The sequence below is a fragment of the Anomaloglossus baeobatrachus genome, chromosome 5 (genome assembly GCF_048569485.1).
Source record: "Anomaloglossus baeobatrachus isolate aAnoBae1 chromosome 5, aAnoBae1.hap1, whole genome shotgun sequence".
In the NCBI taxonomy this organism is placed as follows: Eukaryota; Metazoa; Chordata; class Amphibia; order Anura; family Aromobatidae; genus Anomaloglossus; species Anomaloglossus baeobatrachus.
In genome coordinates this window covers 506,063,037-506,084,386 of record NC_134357.1, presented here as the reverse complement: position 1 = coordinate 506,084,386, position 21,350 = coordinate 506,063,037, and the positions used below count along the sequence as shown (strand labels likewise).

Genomic DNA, 21,350 nt, shown 5'->3' with positions numbered 1-21,350 from the left:
TGCCCGTGGTAACGTGACACCAAGGACACACTAGTATGTCCTTGGTTGTGAAGGGGTTGATTAGTTTCTCTCTCTGTAGCTATTCTTAATCCCATATGTCTATATATGACTTTGGTTTTGATAATACACAGTGGACCTACACTAGCAGATAACATGGCTCCCCAAACCATCATGGATTGTCGAAACTTCCCACTAGACTTCACGCAGCCTGGATTGTGGCCTCTCCTCTCTTCTTCCAGACTCTGGGACCTTGATTTCCAAATGTGATACAGTAGACGGCTGCTCTGACTTTGGTCTTGATAAAAACACAGTGGACCTACACCAGCAGATGACATGGCTCCCCAAAGCATCACTGATTGTGGAAACGTCATACTAGACCTCAAGCAGCTTGGATTGTGGCCTCTCCACTCTTCCTCCAGACTCTGGGACTTTGATTTCCAAATGAAATGCAAAATTTACTTTCATCTGAAAACAACACCTTGGACCACTGAGCAACAGTCAAGTTCTTTTACTCCTTGGCACAGGTAAGACGCTTCTAGCATTGACTATTGGTCATGAGTGGCTTGACACAAGGAATACGACAGTTGTAGCACATGTCCTGGATATGTCTGTGTGTCGTGGCTCTTGAAGCACTGACTCCAGCAGCAGTCCACTCCTTGTGAATCTCCCCAAAATTTTTGAATGGCCTTTTCTTAACAATCCTATTAAGGCTGCTGTTATCCCGGTTGCTTGTGCACCTTTTTCTACCACACTTTTTCCTTTTACTCAACTTTCCATTAATATGCTTGGATACAGCACTCTGTGAAAAGGCAGCTTCTTTGGCAATAACATTTTGTGGCTTACCCTCCTTATGGAGTATGTCAATGACTGCTTTCTGGACATCTGTCAAGTCAGCAGTCTTCCCCATGAACCAAACTAAAGGGCCTTTGCAGGTATTTTGTGGTAATTATTCTAATTTTGTGAGATAATGACTTTTGGGTTTTCATTGGCTGTAAGCCATAATCATTAACAGAAACAAACACTTGAAATAGATCACTCTGATTGTAATGACTCTATATATGTTTCTCATTTTGTATTGAATTACTGAACTATATTAACTTTTTGATGATACTCTAATTTATTGAGAAGAACTTGTATGAGTGTATTATTTTGATACTTATTTTCAACAACAAACTGTCAATAATTGTTTACATTTTCTAATAATCATTAAATGCTCTAAAAAATTGTTTTCCTTTTCTTTTTGAGACATTTTGTCAATAAAACAATTACAAAAATTAATTGGCTACTTTCTTCTGTGAGTTTTCAGAAGCGTAAGTAGATTTGATTTCCTATTAAGACATTTTCTGCATTTCATCATGAAAATTACTTTTCCCCATGTGACTTCTCTGATGTGTAACAAGTCTTAATTTAGTACTACAAGATTTCCCACATTCTGCACATACTAATGGTTAATGCCCTGTGCGAATTAAATGTCTATCAAGACGGCATTTCTCTGTAAAACATTTTCCACATTTGAAACATGAAAATGGCTTATTTCCTGTATGAATTCGTTGATGTTTAACAAGGTGATGTTTTAATGTAAAACATTTCCCACATTCTGAACATGAATATGGCTTTTGCCCTGTGTGAATTCTTTGATGATCAATTAAAGCTGATTTTCGTTTAAAAGATTTCCCACATTCAGGGCATGAAAACGCCTTGTTGTCTGAGTGACTTATCTGATGTCTTACCAAACTGTATCTCTCTGTAAAACATTTGCCACAATCTGAACAAGAAAATGGCTTCTCCCCTGTGTGAATTCTCAGATGTTTATCAAGAATGGATTTCTGACTATAATTTTTTCCACATTCTGAACATGAATATGGCTTCTCTCCTGTGTGAGTTCTCTGGTGATGAGTAACAAGATAACATTTTTCTGTAAAACATTTCCCACATTCTGAACAAGAAAATGGTTTCTCCCCTGTGTGATTTTTCTGATGTTTAACAAGATTTGATTTTGCTGCAAAATATTTTCCACATTCTGAACAGGAAAATTGATTCTCCCCTGTGTGAATTTTCTCATGTTTAACAAGATGTGATTTTTGGTTAAAACATTTCCCACATTCTGAGCAACAAAATGGCTTTTCCCCTGTGTGACTTCTGTGATGTTTAGCAAGATCAGATTTCATATAATAACATTTCTCACATTCTGAACAAGAAAATGGCTTATCCCCTGTGTGACTTCTCAGATGTGTTACAAGAATAGATTTCTTACTATAATGTTTTCCACATTCTGAACATGAATATGGCTTCTCTCCTGTATGAGTTCTCTGATGAGTGACAAGATAGGATTTGTATATAAAACATTTCCCACATTCTGAACATGAAAACGGCTTCTTCCCTGTGTGAATTTTCTGATGGCTAATTAAAGCTGATTGTCGTTTGAACAATTTCCCACATTTGGAGCATGAAAATGGCGTCTCGCCTGTGTGAACTCTCTGATGAGCTGCAAGAATAAATTTCTCACTAAAACATTTCGCACATTCTGGACATGAAAATGGTTTTTCTCCTGTGTGAATTCTCAGATGCCTACCAAGATTTGCTTTCCGATTAAAACATTTTCCACATTCTGAACATGAATATGGTTTCCCCCCTTTGTAAGCTTTTTCATGTTCAACAGCCCTTCTGTGACTTTTGTTTTGTATATTTGTCTTTGATGAAGGAGAAAAACGACGTCCCTCTGTGCTCCTGTTCCAGTCATCTGCCAAGAAGAAAAATTATTTTATTATTTTTCAGTAACATTGCATTGGAATTATGTTACTATTTATTTCATTATGTACAAAAGAGGGAATGATAGTTTTTAGTGTTAGTGTCCCTTCATAATGTTTTTTTAGGTAATTCCATCTCATACATTCTCTGACAGGCACAAGCACTATGAAGGAATATGTACGTAAAGAAGGGTGCAATGCTAAAATCAATAAGGCAAATATAATAAGAAGGGTTCTACATGGTGTAGCGTTATGTAAATGTGTGAGTGGCTCACAGCCATTTTCCCCCACAGGGTTTGGATTTTGATTCTTCTTATTTGGATTCCCATTGGATTCCTCATTTATAAGTAACTTTCCTTCCTCACTGTCTCTATATCTGGACCAGGATCCTTTGTGTTCTCCTTACCTCCTTTGTATTCCCATGCAATTTATATGTGTGTTTTCTATTTATTGGTTATTTATGAATATAGGTACAGCATATTGTAGCCTTGAGTTGATGTATTTCCAATTGAGTGGTCTCTGAGACATGATGTTACTCAGTGGATGGTTCTCCCATTTTATTTACCATCTTCACCTGCGAGATAACCTCCTGATTAGTGTTGAGCGGACCCGGACCGGTTTCAGCGTCAGATCAGAGTCCGACCTGGACGCGGGATTCCTGGTGCACGATCCTAATTCGGATTTTTTTTTTTCTTTTTTTCTCTCTCTCTCTCTCTTCTGTAATGTTACATTTTATATGAACGATTTTTCTATAGCATTGTAATTTGTTCAATATTATACTAGCCTGGCCTATTGTGGCTTACAGAGGGTCTTGACCATTACATTATTTGTTTTTTTAAATGGTTATATGTGTTTTCTGTGGTTATCAATAAATATTTATATATTTTCTGCTTACTTAGGTGTGCTCATCTATTATGTACTCTTTCCCCTTCCCCAAGTATCAGGTACAAGCTCTATAGCACAAAACAAAGCACATTGGAGCAGATTAGTCGTGTACACATAAGCCATGGCTTAGGAGATAAAGTAAGGCTTTGTACATCTTTTTATATATTTAACATAACTATGCAGTGGATACAAGAGAGGAAAATAAGTCCTTCATATTATATATATTATATTTTTTATATATATATAATCCTTCATTGTTTTTTCATATTTCTGCATGAATTTAATGTAAAACATACATCAGATTGTCACACTATAAGTAGATAAAGAAAGACTTATTTCTACTATCTAGCAGGTCAGCTATGTATCATTAGGATTTCAGTCTTCCCCTATGCCCAAGGCTGACTATTTTCTAAAGACCAGGGTGGCAGGTGGCTCTTTTCTTCATTTTCTGGAGAGACCTTCCCATGCTAATAATAATCTTCTACTTAGTCATAAATTGGCTCTCCAGGTATGAGATGTGTAATCTCCTGGCACATTTCTTTGGTTGTGCTTTATATTTTTGTACTTTGTACATATAGGGGAGCGTCTCTCCCTTTTTGAGTTGTGCATAGTGTCGATATAGCTTTATACGGGCGGATATTTAAACAGTCAGGTCTAGGTCGTATGCTGCCCCTATCTATTTTGAGGTCTGCTGGCATATAGAGAAGCCAACTACAACAGTTAGGACCATCCTGATTGGGACACCTGCTCGTGGTAGGATGGGGTTTACACCCTTTTGATCAATACAGTGTCAACTAAGTTCCCCAATGTTACTTACTGTTACGCTCCCACCGCTGGGGATGAGGCGGCAGGCGCAGGGATGGTGAGCGCATGCCAAGGGTGAAGTGGAGCCACTGGACCACAAGGGGGACCTGGACCCACCCAGGCAAGGGAAGGGCGGAGTCCAGGGACTGAGGCAGCTGAGCCAGGGCTAGGTGACTGCAAGACAGGGGGACAGGTGAAGTCAGACAGGACTGGCACAGGTACACAAAACAGTTCACGATGAGACTGGTCCCAGGACCCAAGAACAGACTAGGAAATCTAGCAAGACGGATCAGGAATTCATGCTAGTCCCAGGACACAAACTACATGTAGGACAGATCAGGAAAACTGGCTGGTCCCGGCCACCGATAGGACACAGGACAACAGATACTGGAGATAATCAGGCAAGGCTCCAGACATCAGGCAGACGTCATCAGACACTGAGTAAGGCTCCAGACATCGGGCAGAGGTCATCAGACACCGGACATTGGGTAAGACTCCAGACATCGGGCAGAGGTCATCAAACACCTGACATGGGGTAAGGCTCTAGACATCAGGCAGAGGTTATCAGACACTGGACATTGGGTAAGGCTTCAGACAACGGGCAGAGGTCATCAGACACAGGACATCGGGTAAGGTTTCAGACTACAGGCAGAGGTCATCAGACACCGGACATCATGTAAGGCTCCAGCAGGGCAACACAGGCACAAGTACTGAACACACGAACCAAGCTGGAGTCTCGGGACAGGCCAGTAACTGGATACGCCGGTCTCTAAATACGCAGGTACCTGAATATGCCGGATCCAAGGTTAGCCAAACGATAGACAGGATACCAGACTCAGAACTCCGACAGGTGACCAGATTCAGGCAGAACACTGGATTACAACAGTAGTAGATGCCAGCACTTGAGTGGCAGCAGCAACTCAGATGGGCATAGACTGCTGCAGGGTGCTGCAGGCACAGACCGCAGCAGGTTGGTGCTGGCACAGGCGGTCATGGACCACAGCAGGGCGGTGCTGGCACAGGCGGGCACAGACTGCAGAAGGGCGGTTCTGGCAAAGGCGAGTACGGACCACAGCAGGGCGGTGCTGGCACAGGCGGGCACAGACTGCAGAAGGGCGGTGCTGGGAAAGCGAGTACGGACCACAGCAGGGCGATGCTGGGACAGGCGGATACGGACTACAGCAGGGTGGTACAGGCACAGCGGGATTTGGACTGCAGCAGGGTGGTGCAGGCACATCAGGCACTTCAGACTTCAGATTCTTAACACCAACAGGAGTTTATTCTCAAATACTGGATACAGCAAGGTTTCAGCAGGCCTCCTAATAAAAAGACAGGAAGCATGCGGGCGCGACCACTAGACTGGAGGCCAAGAAACCTCACACAACATGTGCAGGGCCTGGGGCCTAAGAAGGAGCCGAAGACATCACATGTGGGCATCCGCGGGAGGGGTCAGCCGGGGACCTCTCTGCACGTGGATGGAAATGAAGGTGAGAGGAGGGGCAGGAATATAACGCTAGGACGCTGCGTAGCGCCAGCATATTAGGAAAGCTGGTGCTACACTTTTATGTACTATTACTATTTATTTACTGGAAGGTACTTGCGAATTTTATTTTTATCCTAGGCTACAAGGGTACATCGCTGCTATTCAAAACCTTTCCACAGTGAGCCATGAAGGACAATTACTGTACATGATAATAGTTGATCTTCTCTGGTGCAAAGGCCATTCAAGCTTAATGCCAAGAGAAAGAGTGGTCACATAAACCTACACATGTGAGCACAGAGAAGACACCCCTTTCTGTAAAAAGTAATGACATCTTCCAGCCAGGATGGAAACACACCATCATTTCTCAAAATTCTGTGGAGTTCACTAAGGCTGCAATTCAAGTGCGGCTGCAAGGTAAGCATATATTTAGCATAGTTGGACATAACATCATAGCTGTTATAACTGTGTAGCTGTTTACATGGTTTCGGGTAATATCTATCTGTGCTATCTCTGTTACTGGAGAGAAAAAAAAAGGGAGGGAGGTCTTGTGATTTGTGTGAGGTGATTCAATGTACTTGATTTGCTAGCTTGGTAGTAATTTATGAATTCAAGTCACACCAAGCGAGGCTTCTGAGCGGACAAGGCTGGAATTTCAGTGTGGCTGCAAGGTAAGTGTATATATAGCATAGTTGGACATAATATCATAGTTTGACAGAACAGCATAGTTTGGTGTTACCTTTTTAATTTTCCATTGTTTTTATCTGTATTGTTTATTCCCATTTAGTATTTTCTCCATGGACAGGGGTGCATCTTGTGAAATGTATTCAATATGTCTGCGCTCAATGTCAGCGTGTTACATATTTGGAAGCCCAGGTATCAGGACCTAAATATGCAGCTCACAACACTCAGGAGTATTGCGAATTTGGAGAAAAGTTTAAAGCTCACTGAGGGGCTCTGGCTGGTGGCAGTGCTATGGAGGAGGGTGGAGGTGGGGAATGTCAGGACCCAGAGGTAGGTAGCTGGGTAACAGTTAGAAGAAGAGGTAGAGGGAAAAGTGTCAGGGAGCCTAGTTCTGATCTGGAACAACCTAGTAAATATGCCTGTTTGCTGATATTGGGCCTGCAGGCCCAGGACTAGAATCACTACAGCAGGACATTGCACCTAACAACCAGGAAAACGACTGCTGTAGAAAGTATGACAAGTAAGTAAGACAAGTAAGCTGAACAGCAGCACTCAATGTCAGGCAGCATCTGCAAAAGTAAACAAGATTTTAGGGTGCATAAAAAGAGAAATTAGATCCCATGATCCCAAAGTATTGTTACTCCTCTATAAATCACTTGTAAGGCCACATCTGGAATATGGGATCCAGTTTTGGGCTCCACATTTTAAAAAGTATATTCAGAGGGTAGAGTCAGTTCAAAGGCGGGCAACTAGATTATTACAAGGAATGAAAGGCCTCCCATATGATGAGAGGTTGAAAACGTTGGATTTGTTTAGCTTAGAAAAAAAGACATCTCAGAGGAGATCTCATTTATATGAAATACATGTGTGGTCAATATATAGGACTGGCACATTACTTATTCTTTCCAAAGACCATACTAAGGACCAAAGGGACTAGGGGGCACTCACAGCGAATGAAAGAAATGCGATTCTGCATTTAGGAAAGGGATCTTTACAGTAAGAGCAGTCAGATTGTGGAATGGAATTGAGTTTGGTTAAAAAATGGATGACTGGGAGCGTACACCTGGTTCATTGTCACACAATCAACAATGGATGACAAAGAGATAGAAATAAAGGAGGAGGAGGAGGAGTAACATAGTAACAAAGTTTCTAAGGCTGAAGGAAGACCTTATGTCCATCTAGTTCAGCCTATTTTAGTGCCGCTGTTCTCCAGTGTTAAACCTGTGGAAAGCAAAAACCCACAGAGAAGAAGCCAGTTTTCTTCATAGGGAAAAAAATTATTTCCCGACTCCTAAGCTGGGTCAACTACCTACCTGTAATATTATGCTATTTAGAACCTTCTATACTTTTGCTATCAAGAAAAGCATCCACTCCTCTCTTAAATTCATTCAGTGAGTTGGCCATCATCACTTCCTCAGGAAGAGAGTATAAAAAACAGTAGTTGGAGATGATGCAAATGAGAACACCAACCACTTACTACTTGGGGATGCAGCCTGGCTACCAAAAATACAAATTTGAAGAGAATGTGTAGGAGGATAGATTGAGCGGCATGTTCCTGTAATATGTTTAAATGAACTGTAACAGCTGTTTATGATGTGGTTGAATAAACCACATGGATTCTTTAATGTGATAAACGGTTCCTGTGTGCCTCAATCCCACAGCCAGACGTGTGTCCCCAATATATCCAATATATTAATATATTTGGGGCGCAGGTTATCACAATATATATAATATATCTAGTATATAAAGCTTAGTGTATGTGTATGTATATGTGTGTGTGTGTGTGTGTGTGTGTGTGTGTGTGTGTGTGTGTGTGTGTGTGTGTGTGTGTGTGTGTGTGTGTGTGTGTCCGCTAAAGGAATCCGCACCGTTGCATTTACATCACGAAATTTTGCACAGACGCCTCATGTGACCCAGGGAGCGTCGTAGACTATGTTTTGATAGAAAAATTTAACCTTGTGCTTAACAGTTAGTTTCTTAAATCCTGCCGCCATTAAACTGAATGCAGGTGGGAGCTATAGGTTATTAATAGCAACTGTCAGTGGTTGCTATAGGAACAAAATAAACTGTTAGTTGAAGCTTATGCGTGAGGTTATATGATGTCGGTAGAGAGATGGATAGAGAGACAGAAAAAGACAGACAGACAGACAGAGACAGATGGGGAAAGAGACAGACAGATGAGGAAAGAGACAGACAGACAGGGAAAGAGACAGCCCTGGATGAGTCGGGTAAAGAGACAGCCAGGCAAACAGACAGCCGTGCAAAGAGACAGCCGGGCAAAGAGACAGCTGGGCAAAGAGACAGCCGGACAGAGAGAGAGACAGACAGATACAGAGATTGAGACAGATAGACTGATGCAAATACAGACAGAGAGATAGAAACAGACAGACAAGGAAAGAAACAGACAGCGAGACAGACAGACAGCGACACACAGACAGAGACTGGGAGAGAGACAGAGAGACAGTTACTATCCCGGTCAACGCCCGGGTACTACAGCTAGTATATTATATATATATATATATATATATATATATATATATATATATATAAAAAGAATATGTGTGTGTGTTTAACTTGACTAGTAAACCAGGTGTCAATTTTAAAACAAACTGACAGACACACCACTCACTGAGGTAGATCCTCACAGATAAATGTCTGAATTTTGACTAATTTTTTTAGTATTTGCAAAATATAATTATTTCTCATTCACAAAAATGAATACACAACAAATGGGAAAATTCAGTACAGTCAGACGCTTGTGTCAAGCACATTTTCTTTGACACCATGTTAAGATTTTATTTTCTTTGACAAACATTGTGTTGGCTTGCTACTTTTTAGTGCATGAAGAATTTAGAAAAAAAATTGTGTAATTCAAATGAAGCAAGAAAAGATGCCAGACCAGATAAACTATATCCGAGATCAATCTCACTGGCTTTGGCTCTGCTGCTGACACATCTCTTCTGCCTTTCTCCATCCAGACCTGTATGAGCCATCCCCGTACCCCTACGAACCACCCCCAGAGCAGTGTGGGCCCCCCAGATCTGTATGAGCCAGCCCCCCAGAGCAGTATTGCCCCCAGACCTTATGAGTCACCCCCCCCCAGTAATGTGTTTGCGCCCCCAAGTAATGTGTATGAACCTCAGCAATGTCTATGCCCCCGGCATCCCCTGTGATATATATACTGTAGCCTGCTTCCTACACTGTGATGTATATACTGTATCCCCAGTCCCTCCTGTCATGTATATACTGTAGACCCCAGTCCCTCCTGTCATGTATATAGTGCAGCCTCCATCCTCTCGTGCTGTATATACTGTAGCCCTCAGCCCCTCCTGTGATGCATATGCTGTAGCCTCCAGCCTTCTCTGTGATGTATATACTGTAGCCCCAGCCTCCCCTGTCATGTATATACTGTAGCCCTCAGCACTTATTGTCATGTATATACTGCAGACCCAGCCTCTCCTGTGATATACTGTAGCCCCCAGCCTCCCCTGTGCTGTATATACTGTAGCACCTAGCCCCTCCTGTGATGTATATACTGTGGCCCCCATCCTCTCTTGTGATGTATACTCAGCAGTGTCAGTGTTCACTGTGCGCTCCTAAGTTTGTTAAAGTGACATCCATCATGCAGCACCGGCCTGTACAGCCACATACCCGGGAGGAGCTGGATGGAGACAAGTGTGGGAGGTGAGTGAGGCTGCTGCCAGCTTCCCAATTTTAAAAATATCTGTTATGTGTCTGTATGTGCATGTATGATGTGCATCTATGTATATATGCATGTATATGTATGTATATATGCGTGTATATGTATGTATATATGTATGTGTGTGTAAATATATATTACACACACATACATACATACATACAATATACAGGGTGGTCCATAAGTAGGTGGACAGTATGTGTAATAGAGTTATAAAGAGTCTCTCTAGAATTGGGAATTTAATGGGCTTCTATCATGCGAATACTAAAATCTTTTTTGATGGACCTCACAGGAGATAAGTATCTCGAAATTCTAATGAATAAAGTTGTTCCCCAGTTACAGCAACGACCTAATTCAAATGACCTTTATTTCCAACAAGATGGGGCCCCTCCACATTATTCAAGAGTAGTTCGCGAGTATCTTGATGAAACATTTCCTAATAAATGGATTGGCCGAAGAGGCCACTTGATTGGACGGCACGTTCACCAGACTTGACTCCAATGGATTTTTTCTTTTGGGGAATACTCAAGGACAAAGTTTATAGTCGAAAACCAAAAAGTGTCAGTGATTTCAAAAATTACATAAGGGATGCATTTCAAGAAATTAATACCCAAAGAGACTTGTGCAAAAATGTTTGTCGAAGAATAAGAGGCAGACTTCAAAGCTGTGCAAATTGTAATGGAAAACAGTTTGAGCAACTGGGTTGATAAAATTTAAGGGCTTTTGTATTATTCTTCAGAATAAAATATAATTGTTATGCTTGTGTTAGTACCGTATTTTTCGCTTTATAAGACGCACCTGATTATAAGACGCACCCCCAAATTTGGTGAAGAAAAAGAGATTTTTTTTTAATGTTAAATGGGGTCAGTCTTATAATGCCAGTGTCCATCTAACAAATCATATCGGGTATATGTCCCTCATAGCCCCCCCATCCTAAAATTACCCCCCTTTTCTGGATATGGCCCCCTTATATTGAATATAGCCCCCTTGTGCTGGCACACGTCCCCCAGTGATGCCACATGTCTCCCATTGATGGCATACGTCCCCTATTGCTGGCACACGTCCCCCTGTGCTGGTACACGTCCCCCTGTGCTTGCACACATCCCCTACAGCTGGCACAGGTCTCCTACAGATGGCACACGTCTCCTACAGATGGCACATGTCTCCTACAGATGGCACATGTCTCCTACAGATGGCACATGTCGCCCTGTGCTGCCCATGGCCCCCTATGGATGGCACACGTCCCCCTGTGCTGCCCATAGCCCTCTATGGATGGCACACGTCCCTCTGTGTTTGATATGGCCCCCTATGGATGGCACACCTCCCCCTGTGTTTGATATGGCCCCCTATGGATGGCACACCTCCCCATGTGTTTGATATGGCCCCCTTTGGATGACACACCTCCCCCTGTGTTTGATATGGCCCCCTATGGATGGCACACCTCCCCCTGTGTTTGATATGGCCCCCTATGGATGTCACACCTCCCCCTGTGTTTGATATGGCCCCCTATGGATGGCACACTTCCCACTGTTTTTGATATGGCCCCCTATGGAGGCACACCTCACCCTGTTTGATATGGCCCCCTATGGATGGCACACCTCCCCCTGTGTTTAATATGGCCCCCTATGGATGGCACACCTCCCCCTGTGTTTGATATGGCCCCCTATGGATGGCACACCTCCCCCTGTGTTAGAAATGGCTCCCTATGGATGGCACATCTCCTCTGTGTTAGATATGGCCCCCTATGGATGGCACACGTTCCCCTGTGTTAGATATGGCCCCCATGCTGCTGCCCATGGCCCCCTATGAGTGGCACACGTCCCCCTGTGTTTGATATGGCCCCCTATGGATGGCACACGTCCCCCTGTGTTTGATATGGCCCCCTATGGATGGCACATGTCCCCCTGTGTTAGATATGGCCCCCATGCTGCTGCCCATAGTAAAATAAAACACTCTTTTCTTACCTTCTCCAGTGCTGTCCTCCCTCGTGTCTCCCTCCCTGCAGCTGAGCTCCTGCACTTCTTGGTTCTAGGTGCCGGTCATGTGATCGGCACAGCAGAGTGATATCATCTCTGCGTGCCTGATCACAGCGGCAGCAGAGAGACTGGGGAGATCAGCGCTGGAGGTGGTAAGTAAAGAGTTTTTTATTTTACTATGGGCAGCAGCATGGAGGCCATATCTAACACAGGGGGGGCATGTGCCATCAAAAGGGGGCGCAGGCACATATAATATGCGCCGCTCCCCCAGCCCATCACCGCAGTGCAGTTTCAGCACCACGGTGATGGACAGCGGCGGTGCATATTATATGAGCGGGAGCAGGAGATCTCCCGCTGCCTCCTGCAGCTTTCACCAGCCCCCAGCACCACTCCAGAGCTGCCGCACCTCCCCTGGACTCTGTAGTATATATACTGTATATATATATGTCCGTATATTCAGATTATAAGACGCACCCCCTACTTTCCCCCAAAATTTTGGGGAACAAAAGTGCGTCTTATAAAGCGAAAAATACGGTAAATATAATTTTAGATGTAAATCAAAATAAATGTTATTTTCTGTCCACCTACTTTTGGACCACCCTGTATATATATTGTTTTGGAATTTATCTTCAAATATGTATGTATTCCTGTATGTGAACGTATCTGTGTATGTGCGTGTCTATGTGTGTGCATAGGGCTCACTGAGACTTATTCGCTCGGGGCCCAGAAAAACCTGGAGCCGACCCTGCCTGTCACAAATGTTGCTCCAGGCTATCCCTAACGCAAGAAACTTTTCGGGCAAGGAGCACCCGCCACTAAAAAGATGTGCCGAATTCATGTTAGTTTCAAGCACGTCTTAATGAATTTAGCTTATCTTATGTAATATGGCAACCGGCCATGTTTTAAATGGCTGGTATGTACCACACTAGTGGTGTGATCCTGGAAGTTTGTGCTGGTACTTGTAGTACTACAAATGTTTGCTATAGTATTCTTTTCGATCAGGATCACAGGTAGCTAAAGAGATGAGTGGTTTTGGCTACCTACATACCCCACCCATGGGTGTGTTTGAGATATGTCTGACAGGTCACTTGTCTGTAAAATGGAGTCTGTGTGTTTGGCATGTGGAGTGTCTACCGCCAGTATGGGAAGTGCTGGGCTGTGAGAAGGAGCCTTTGGGAGAGATCCTGTGTGTACACTGGCAGGAGCCAGTGTGTGAGGAGCAGTGTGGAGAGGCTGCTAGACTCTAAGGTATTGAAGGAGCTGCAGCTGAGGAAGGTAAGAGTTTGCTTCAATGGACTGGAAGACTGGACTGAGTGGAGGCTGAGAGAGCTCTACTCAGATAAAGCATATGTGAACTGTGCGTGAGTACCACGGATATAACGGTTCTGAAATCCGTCTGTATTTATGTGAAGTGCGGTTTATGGAGATATTAATAAACCATTTACACTTTTAAATTGAAGTGTTTCCTGTGCTACCTTGAAGAAGCAGATTGAGTAAAACCCCCCATTACACAGTGTGTGATCGGTGTATAATACCACCTACCACACCGCACCTCTTCATTAAGAGAATGATGTGCACGGTACCAGCCTTAATGAAACAGCCTTTAAATTTTAAATCCATATAAAAAGTTCCATATGAACACCCCCCCCCCCCAAAAAAAAAAAATAAATAAAATTGAACATCTAGGTATAATTATTAGAATCTGTGACTTCTCTGCATTTCGTGGTCACTATTCACCTGTGCGGTTATCTATAGGAATCTCCTCTTTACACCGCTCATCACCCATCACATATGTCTCTGTAGTATTAATATGGGTCAGATCTCCCCCCTGAAACAAAGATTGTAAAAGTCACAGATAGATGGAGAAGTTTGGAGAATGATTTTGAGAAACAACAAAATATCAAACAAAATCCAACCTATTGGTTCTTTTATACGAGAAGATTCAATATTGAGAAAATTGTGAGAAGATCCAGACAACATCTAATGGTTATGATCAGCTTTATCCTGTCATCTCCACCAAGTATAAACCATACACTGAATGGCCACAGTATTAGATACACCCATCTAGGAGCACGTTCGGCCTCCATTGGTCTTCAGACCTGCAGGAATTTATCACCTCAGATTCCTCTAGGTGTTGGGATTGTTCCCCAGGAATACTGGTCACTGCCAACAGGATAATTACTTGCAGTTGCGCAAATTAGATGGAGGAGCTGACATTATCTGAACAATCTCATCTACCTCGGCCCAGAGATGCTTTATAGGATTAAGATCTGGGGACTGTGTAGATAGGGGAAGGAAAAAGAAGTAATGTCATGTTCCTGGTGTAAAGAAATTGAAAATCCTGGCACCCACTGGAGAGAATTGCTGTGTAAAAAAAAAAAAAAACACAATTCTATAGTATTTCTTAAAGAAGCAAAGACAGGATATCACCACGCGATTGTAGAAAAATCTAGACAAGACAAAATCCAGACAGGACAACAATCACATGCATCAATGCTGCTCGGATCCGGATCTACGGTACGGCTCGAGGGATTCTCCGGACCCAGGGTTCGCGCGGACACTCCGAATAAAGGGGGACGTATTTATACGGGATTGGTTGTAAAATGTCTGTGACGCCACCTACAGTGTGTGGTGAGATGCAGCACCACCGCTGCCGTTGCGGACTCCCGGGGACGTTGGGCTGGTAGCTGGATGTTAACCCCTCCATGGGTAGGGATGGATGTCCCGGGGCCCAGTGTCTCTATGCTGAGGATGGTGATTGCAGGGGCCGGCGCACCCGGCCAGGCCGGGGATGTTACTCACGGTCGAATAAAGCACACAAGTCTTTTGGTAAACCAAGGTGATGGTGGCCGGCTGCCGCAGACTGGTGTATCTGATCCCACACCCGGGCTGGTAGTCAAAGTCTCTCTCCTCTGCACTCAGTGTATTGTAGGTAGGACTTCCCGGTTTGAAACACGGGAGTCCGTTCCCGGTCCTTTGGTTGGGAGCCGTGCCTGTCTGATGCTGACCCTTGGGATCTACGGGCCCTGGCGGTTGCCCTATCTCTCTCTGTGAGTGGTTGTCTACTTTTCGGGACTTAGGTTGGGACAGGACCTAAAATCCTGCCCTCAATTGGATAATTAGCTAGGCCGTCGGTGCCGGTCCTGGCTTCAGGGTCCAAGAACCCCCTCTGTGCACACGGTTTACGGGTCGGTTCTCCGGTGTCGGTACCGGCGGGCTCCAACCCTGTCCCGGTCCACCTCGGATTCCCGGCAGCCGTCTTCCCGTCTCCTGCAGACTCGGGCTACCGTCTGCCACCTAGCCAAGGTGTCAGGGCTCCGACCCTGGCACCTCCACTCCAACTTAAATGTGGACTTCACTTGTCTCTCGACTTCAACTGCCTGTTTTCCCACCCCGGGCTCTCCAGACCCCTAGGTGGGCGTTCCCTATCCACCTGGTCCCACCCACTGGTGTATCTGTCCTTCCCTGGGGGGAGTGACTAGGGTTTCAGGTCGGCTGATTTAACGCTTTGTGGGATAGGTGTTATGCGGGGGCCTATGTGTACATCTACCTGGTTTTCAGGGGCGCTACAATTTATGTATGAATGTGAAATTGCTTTCAGAAATGTGTCAACAATAAAAATCACCATCTTATCATCTTTTCTGGATTTTTCCACGGTCGAGAGACAATGTTCCATTTTTGCTTCTTTAAGGAATACTAATACCGCCAGGGATGCTGCAGCAGCCGTCTTTGTCTTCTCAGTAGTTATGGCTTTCACAACTACCCCAAGGTGAGCCGGTTTTGTCTCTACACGTTATCCACTATCCTCAGATGAGACCCTATTTACGATACTTTTTTCTTTCCAATTAATTGTATAGCCCATCTGTGTAAAGCCTGCTTTACACATTGCAATTTCGCATACGATATCGTATGCGATTTGCAATGCCCCCATCGTATGTGTGGCACGTTCAATTTGTTGAACATGCCACACAAACGATTAACCCCCGTCACACATACTTACCTTCCATACGACCTCGCTGTGGGCGGCGAACGTCCACTTCCTGGAGTGGTAGGGACGTTCAGCGTCACATCGACGTCACGCGGCAGCCGGCCAATAGAAGCGGAGGGGCGGAGCTGAGCGGGACGTAAATATCCCGCCCACCTCCTTCCTTCCGCATTACCGGCTGGGAGCCGCAGGACGTAGGTAAGATCTGTTAATCGTTCCCGGGGTGTCACACACTGCTATGTGCGCTACCCCGGGTACGATGAACAATCTGACGTACAATTCATGAGGAATGTACGACGTGCGTGCGATGAACGTTTTACCGTTCAATCGCACGTAGTAGTTACACACTGCAATGTACCTTACGATACCGGATGTGCGTCACTTACGACGTGACCCCGCCGACACATTGTAAGATACATTGCAGCGTGTAAAGCGGGCTTAAGGAATGGTGATTGCATTTGGACACATTAGTTGAGCTCTAGCACAGTATTCAGCTGCAGAGCATAACTGGGCTCCACATGTTCTCAGAACTAATGCTGACATTTTCCTTGATACATTACTTAGATTCATTGGATTAAGTATCACTGGATATTTTTGATCAAACCATTCCCAATAAACACTTGTCACCATTACACAAAAACCCCACTGTTGTTGGCAATTTTTCACTGCTGATCCCGGCTAATCTAACACCAATGACATTGTTCAAAGTCATTAAGATTGTTCAATCTTCCCATTCTGACAACTGATCACTCCGATTTAGGCCTCTGACACACGTTCGTGCCTCCGGTACGTGTTTGAAAGTTTTCTCACGTACCGGAGACACATACACACGTAGACCTATGTATTTTTAATGGTTTGGACATGCGTAAGTATTTTGGAACGAAACGTGTGTCCGTTCCATACTTATGTGTGTCTGTGTGTTTCTCACACTGACATGTCCACGTTTTCTCTGGCATCACGGGTGTCACACGACCCGCACCCGGATGTAGTGTGGATGCAGTCCCATGTGACACGCGCCGGAGAAAACTTGCGTGTCAGAGAAAAAAATAACAAATCTTTACTCACCTACTCCAGCCCTCCTGTCTCTGCCGTTGATGTCACTTGCTGCCGACCGCCGCTCATTATGCTCATTTAATATTCACTTCACTGCGGCCGGAAGCAGCAGCAGCGGGGAGTCGGTAGAGCTGGAGACCGAAGATCGGTACCCTGGACAGCAGCAAGGACCATGTGAGTATGCAAATTACCGGTTCTCCGTGTGTTATTGCGGATAGCACACGTAGAACACACGTAGGCCGCACCTACGTGCCGGAGACACGTACTTACCAAACGCAACACGCAGGGAAACTATGTGTCTCGCGGCACGTGCGTGATTTTCACGTACATGCGACAGAGGCCTTATGCTGCACTCTGCGGTCATGTGTCTAATAAATGTCAGATGGGGGTGTGAAAGGGTCTCTAATTAGTTGTCCATTGAGTGTATAATACTGGTGGAAATAACAAGAAGGAACACAAGACCTTCACAGCCATCTACACATCATAGGGAGATTTCATGAAACCTTCTCTCCATCTACCTGTTGATCCTGAGGAACATCTGGATTTTCTTGTTTACAGTCCTGTGGAAGAAGAGGATGGGGACAGCTGTCTGGTGTTGTCCTCTCACTGGATAGAACTGGAGGAAACACATACAGGGACTGAATTAATTCTTTACATACAGATAATTATAGGTCATGTGTATTTAGTCCTGTCTATTACCTGGTGATGTGAGGGGCTGGGGAACCTCCATCATGACGTCCTTGTACAGATCTTTGTGTCCTTCTAAATACTCCCACTCCTCCATGGAGAAATAGATGGTGACATCCTGACACCTTATAGGAACCTGACACATACAATGATACCGTCATCCCCCGATCCCTTCATAGCGTTACTGTATAATGTCCCAGCATTCCCAGCAGTGTCACCTCTCCAGTCAGCAGCTCAATCATCTTGTAGGTGAGTTCTAGGATCTTCTGGTCACTGATGTCCTCATGTATCAGGGGGTGAGGTGGAGGTCTCGTGATTGGGCTCAGGGGTCTTCCCCATCCCTCAGACACAGGGGCCTGACAGCGCTCACTAGAGGTCTTCACTACTGTGTAATCCTGGTTATGGAGAGACACATTAATAAATCTCACTACAGACATTTCCAGAGTCCTCACCTCTCCAGTTCTGTCCATCTGTTATTCCCATAGATAAGAATGATGTAATGTGATGTCATCACAATCTCTCACCTCTCCAGTAAGCCGGAAGAGGATCTCTAGGGTGAGGTGTAATATCCTCTCCGCCATCTTGTCCCTGTCCTTATCCATCCTTGACGGGTCAATGAGGAAAATTCTCTTATATAGAAGATCTGAGAGGATCCGATATTGTAGGGACCTGAATGGGGAGAAGATGATGATTTAATATCCTAAGCCCAAAACTTCCTCATCTTTATGTAACTTCACTATATGACATGTTGCTTTCTTGTATCTGTAAGGCCGTGTTCACACGTAGCATAAATACAGTTTATTATTTTCTGCAGGTGTCTGCACCCAACTACACAATAACAATCTCCCGATTATTGCATTTGTGCTGCATTTTTATTGCCTTTTCCCCCTTATTTGATGCATTTTTGGTGCAGATGTGAAGCTGCGTTTTTAATGTGGTTTTATAGTACAGAAAAGCTTTGATTTTGCACTTAACATAATTGCGTTTTTACTTGCGTTTTTTCCCAGGCTCCACAAATAAGCTTATAGATAAAAAAAAAATAAAAATAAGCACCAAAACCGCTGAGTTTTGGTGCATTTTTTCTCTACAAGGCCACGTTCACACATTGAGATTTTTACCTCAGTATTTGTAAGCCAAAACCACAAGTGGGTAAAAAATACAGAAGTGGTGCCCGTGTTTCTATTATACTTTTGCTCTGATTGTTTCACTCCTGGTTTCGGCTTACAAATACTGAGGTAAAAATCTTACGAAAAAATGTGCACGTGGACAAAAGACCCCATGTAAGAAATCTCCGGAGCTGTTACCGGCTTCACATGATCACTACATCCAGTCCTGCCCCCGTCCTGCCCCCGGTATAACACACAATCCAACTATAGTCACACACACAGATTTATCACAGAATATCTACAATCCAGCACCAAAAATACAGAACAAATCTAAAGGGGTAAATGTAAATTATCTAAGCTATGTGCGCACGGTGCGTTTTTCGCGGCCTTTTTGCGCGTTTTACGGGTGCATTTTTTGTCTTAAAACTGCATGCATTTCCTTACACATCAAAGTCTATGAGTTTTCATTTTTGCTGTCCGCACAGTGCAGTTTTGTTTTAGGTGCATTTTTGTGGTGACCAAAAAGATGCAACATATCAATTCTTTCTGCATTTTTGACAGCGTTTTTCACCCATGCAATGCATTGGAAAAAAACGGAGCAACAAAACAGCGGCAAAAAACGCGGTAAAACGCGCAAAAACGCATGCAGTTATTTTATGCATTTATACCGCAGGTGCGTTTTTTCAGAGGCCAAAAACGCATAAAAACGCTGCATCTTTGTGGTGACAATAAAAGGCAACATGTGCACATTGCCTAAATGTTCTACAAACACGGCTAAGACTGTGTGCACACAGTCTGTTTTTCTCCCTTCTTCTCATGCGTTTTTGAGTGCAGTGCGTCCTCACAATGTTTGATCAAGTATCAAGTAGTGCCAAGCACTGTAGACGATCATTACTTGAAGCTCAGAGGCCTCAATGCAAAAGCTCCAATGCGGCCGCCAAATGCTGCACTTCAGTATAACTGATCTTTTTATATCAGCGAAAGAGACCTTTTAGGCCCCATATGCTCCAGGACCCAGGGTGATTGCAGCCTTTACCCCTATTATCGCTCTGTCCTCGGCTCTTCATTACTGGTCTCCAGTGCAGACTTCTCCTCCAGCTTCTCCTGTGTTTCCGGCTGTTTCCTATTTGTAGAGAGCCCCGATCCTTTTCCCCAGCACTGAGTCCTGTTCCCTCCGTCCCCGGCCCCTCATTACCGGTCTCCAGTGCAGACTTCTCCAGATTGTCCTGTGTTTCTGGATGTTTCCTATGTGTAGACAGCCCTGCTCCTTTCCCCAGTACTGAATCCTGTACCCTCTGTCCCCGGCCCCTCATTACCGGTCGCCAGTGCAGACTTCTCCTCCAGCTTCTCCTGTGTTTCCTATGTGCAGAGAGCCCCAGTCCTTTCCCCCAGCACTGAGTCCTGTTCCCTCCGACCCCTCATTACCGGTCTCCAGTGCAGACTTCTCCTCCAGCTTCTCCTGTGTTTCCGGCTGTTTCCTATGTGTAGAGAGCCCCGGTCCTTTCCCCCAGCACTGAGTCCTGTTCCCTCCGTCCCCTCATTACCGGTCTCCAGTGCAGACTTCTCCTCCAGCTTCTCCTGTGTTTCTGGATGTTTCCTATGTGTAGAGAGCCCCGGTCCTTTCCCCCCAGCACTGAGTCCTGTTCCCTCTGTCCCTTCATTACCGGTCTCCAGTGCAGACTTCTCCTCCAGCTTCTCCTGTGTTTCCGGCTGTTTCCTATGTACAGAGAGCCCCAGTCCTTTCCCCCAGCACTGAGTCCTGTTCCCTCCATCCCCTCATTACCGGTCTCCAGTGCAGACTTCTCCTCCAGCTTCTTCTCTTACATGCAGCTTCTTCCTACAGAGAAAAACACTTCACTTCCTACAAACTCTCCTCTGACTCCTCCCCCCATGTGACTGATCACATGACTGTGACATCATCACAGGTCCTGTCAGCAGAGCATAGAAGGAGGATAACCTCTGCTCGGTGCATTATTCCCTCCGCTCACATTTCCCTTTTCTTTCTCCCTGGCAGGAGGAGTTGTCAGAGGGTCGGTGGCAGTGAGGGACATTCCGCCGCAGCCCGAGACTGCAGGGCACAGACCCAAATGCAGTTGTGTCCGCTGGAGCCGGGACGGTTGGGAGCTGCGGGTTTATTTTTGCCCTTCATAGTTGTAGCAGCCAGAACTTCCTCCTCTTTATGGAGCTTCACTATACGACATCTCGCTTTGTGTCTGTTAAGCGGGCTTTACACACTACAATAT

At 44.7% G+C, this 21,350-nt stretch overlaps 1 protein-coding gene across 1 annotated transcript; it reads right to left on the bottom strand.

Moving 5' to 3' along the window:
• Positions 1-1,148: 1,148 nt before the first annotated feature.
• On the bottom strand, positions 1,149-20,981 carry LOC142311982 (uncharacterized). Its single transcript, XM_075350857.1, has 7 exons — positions 20,891-20,981; positions 18,526-18,670; positions 18,220-18,396; positions 18,014-18,137; positions 17,833-17,930; positions 14,014-14,104; positions 1,149-2,740 (listed from the first exon to the last, which is right to left on the bottom strand). Exons 2-7 carry the CDS (start codon positions 18,601-18,603, stop codon positions 1,449-1,451), a joined length of 1,860 nt encoding a protein of 619 aa, XP_075206972.1. The 5' UTR covers positions 18,604-18,670; positions 20,891-20,981; the 3' UTR covers positions 1,149-1,448.
• Between the last annotated feature and the right edge of the window lie 369 nt (positions 20,982-21,350).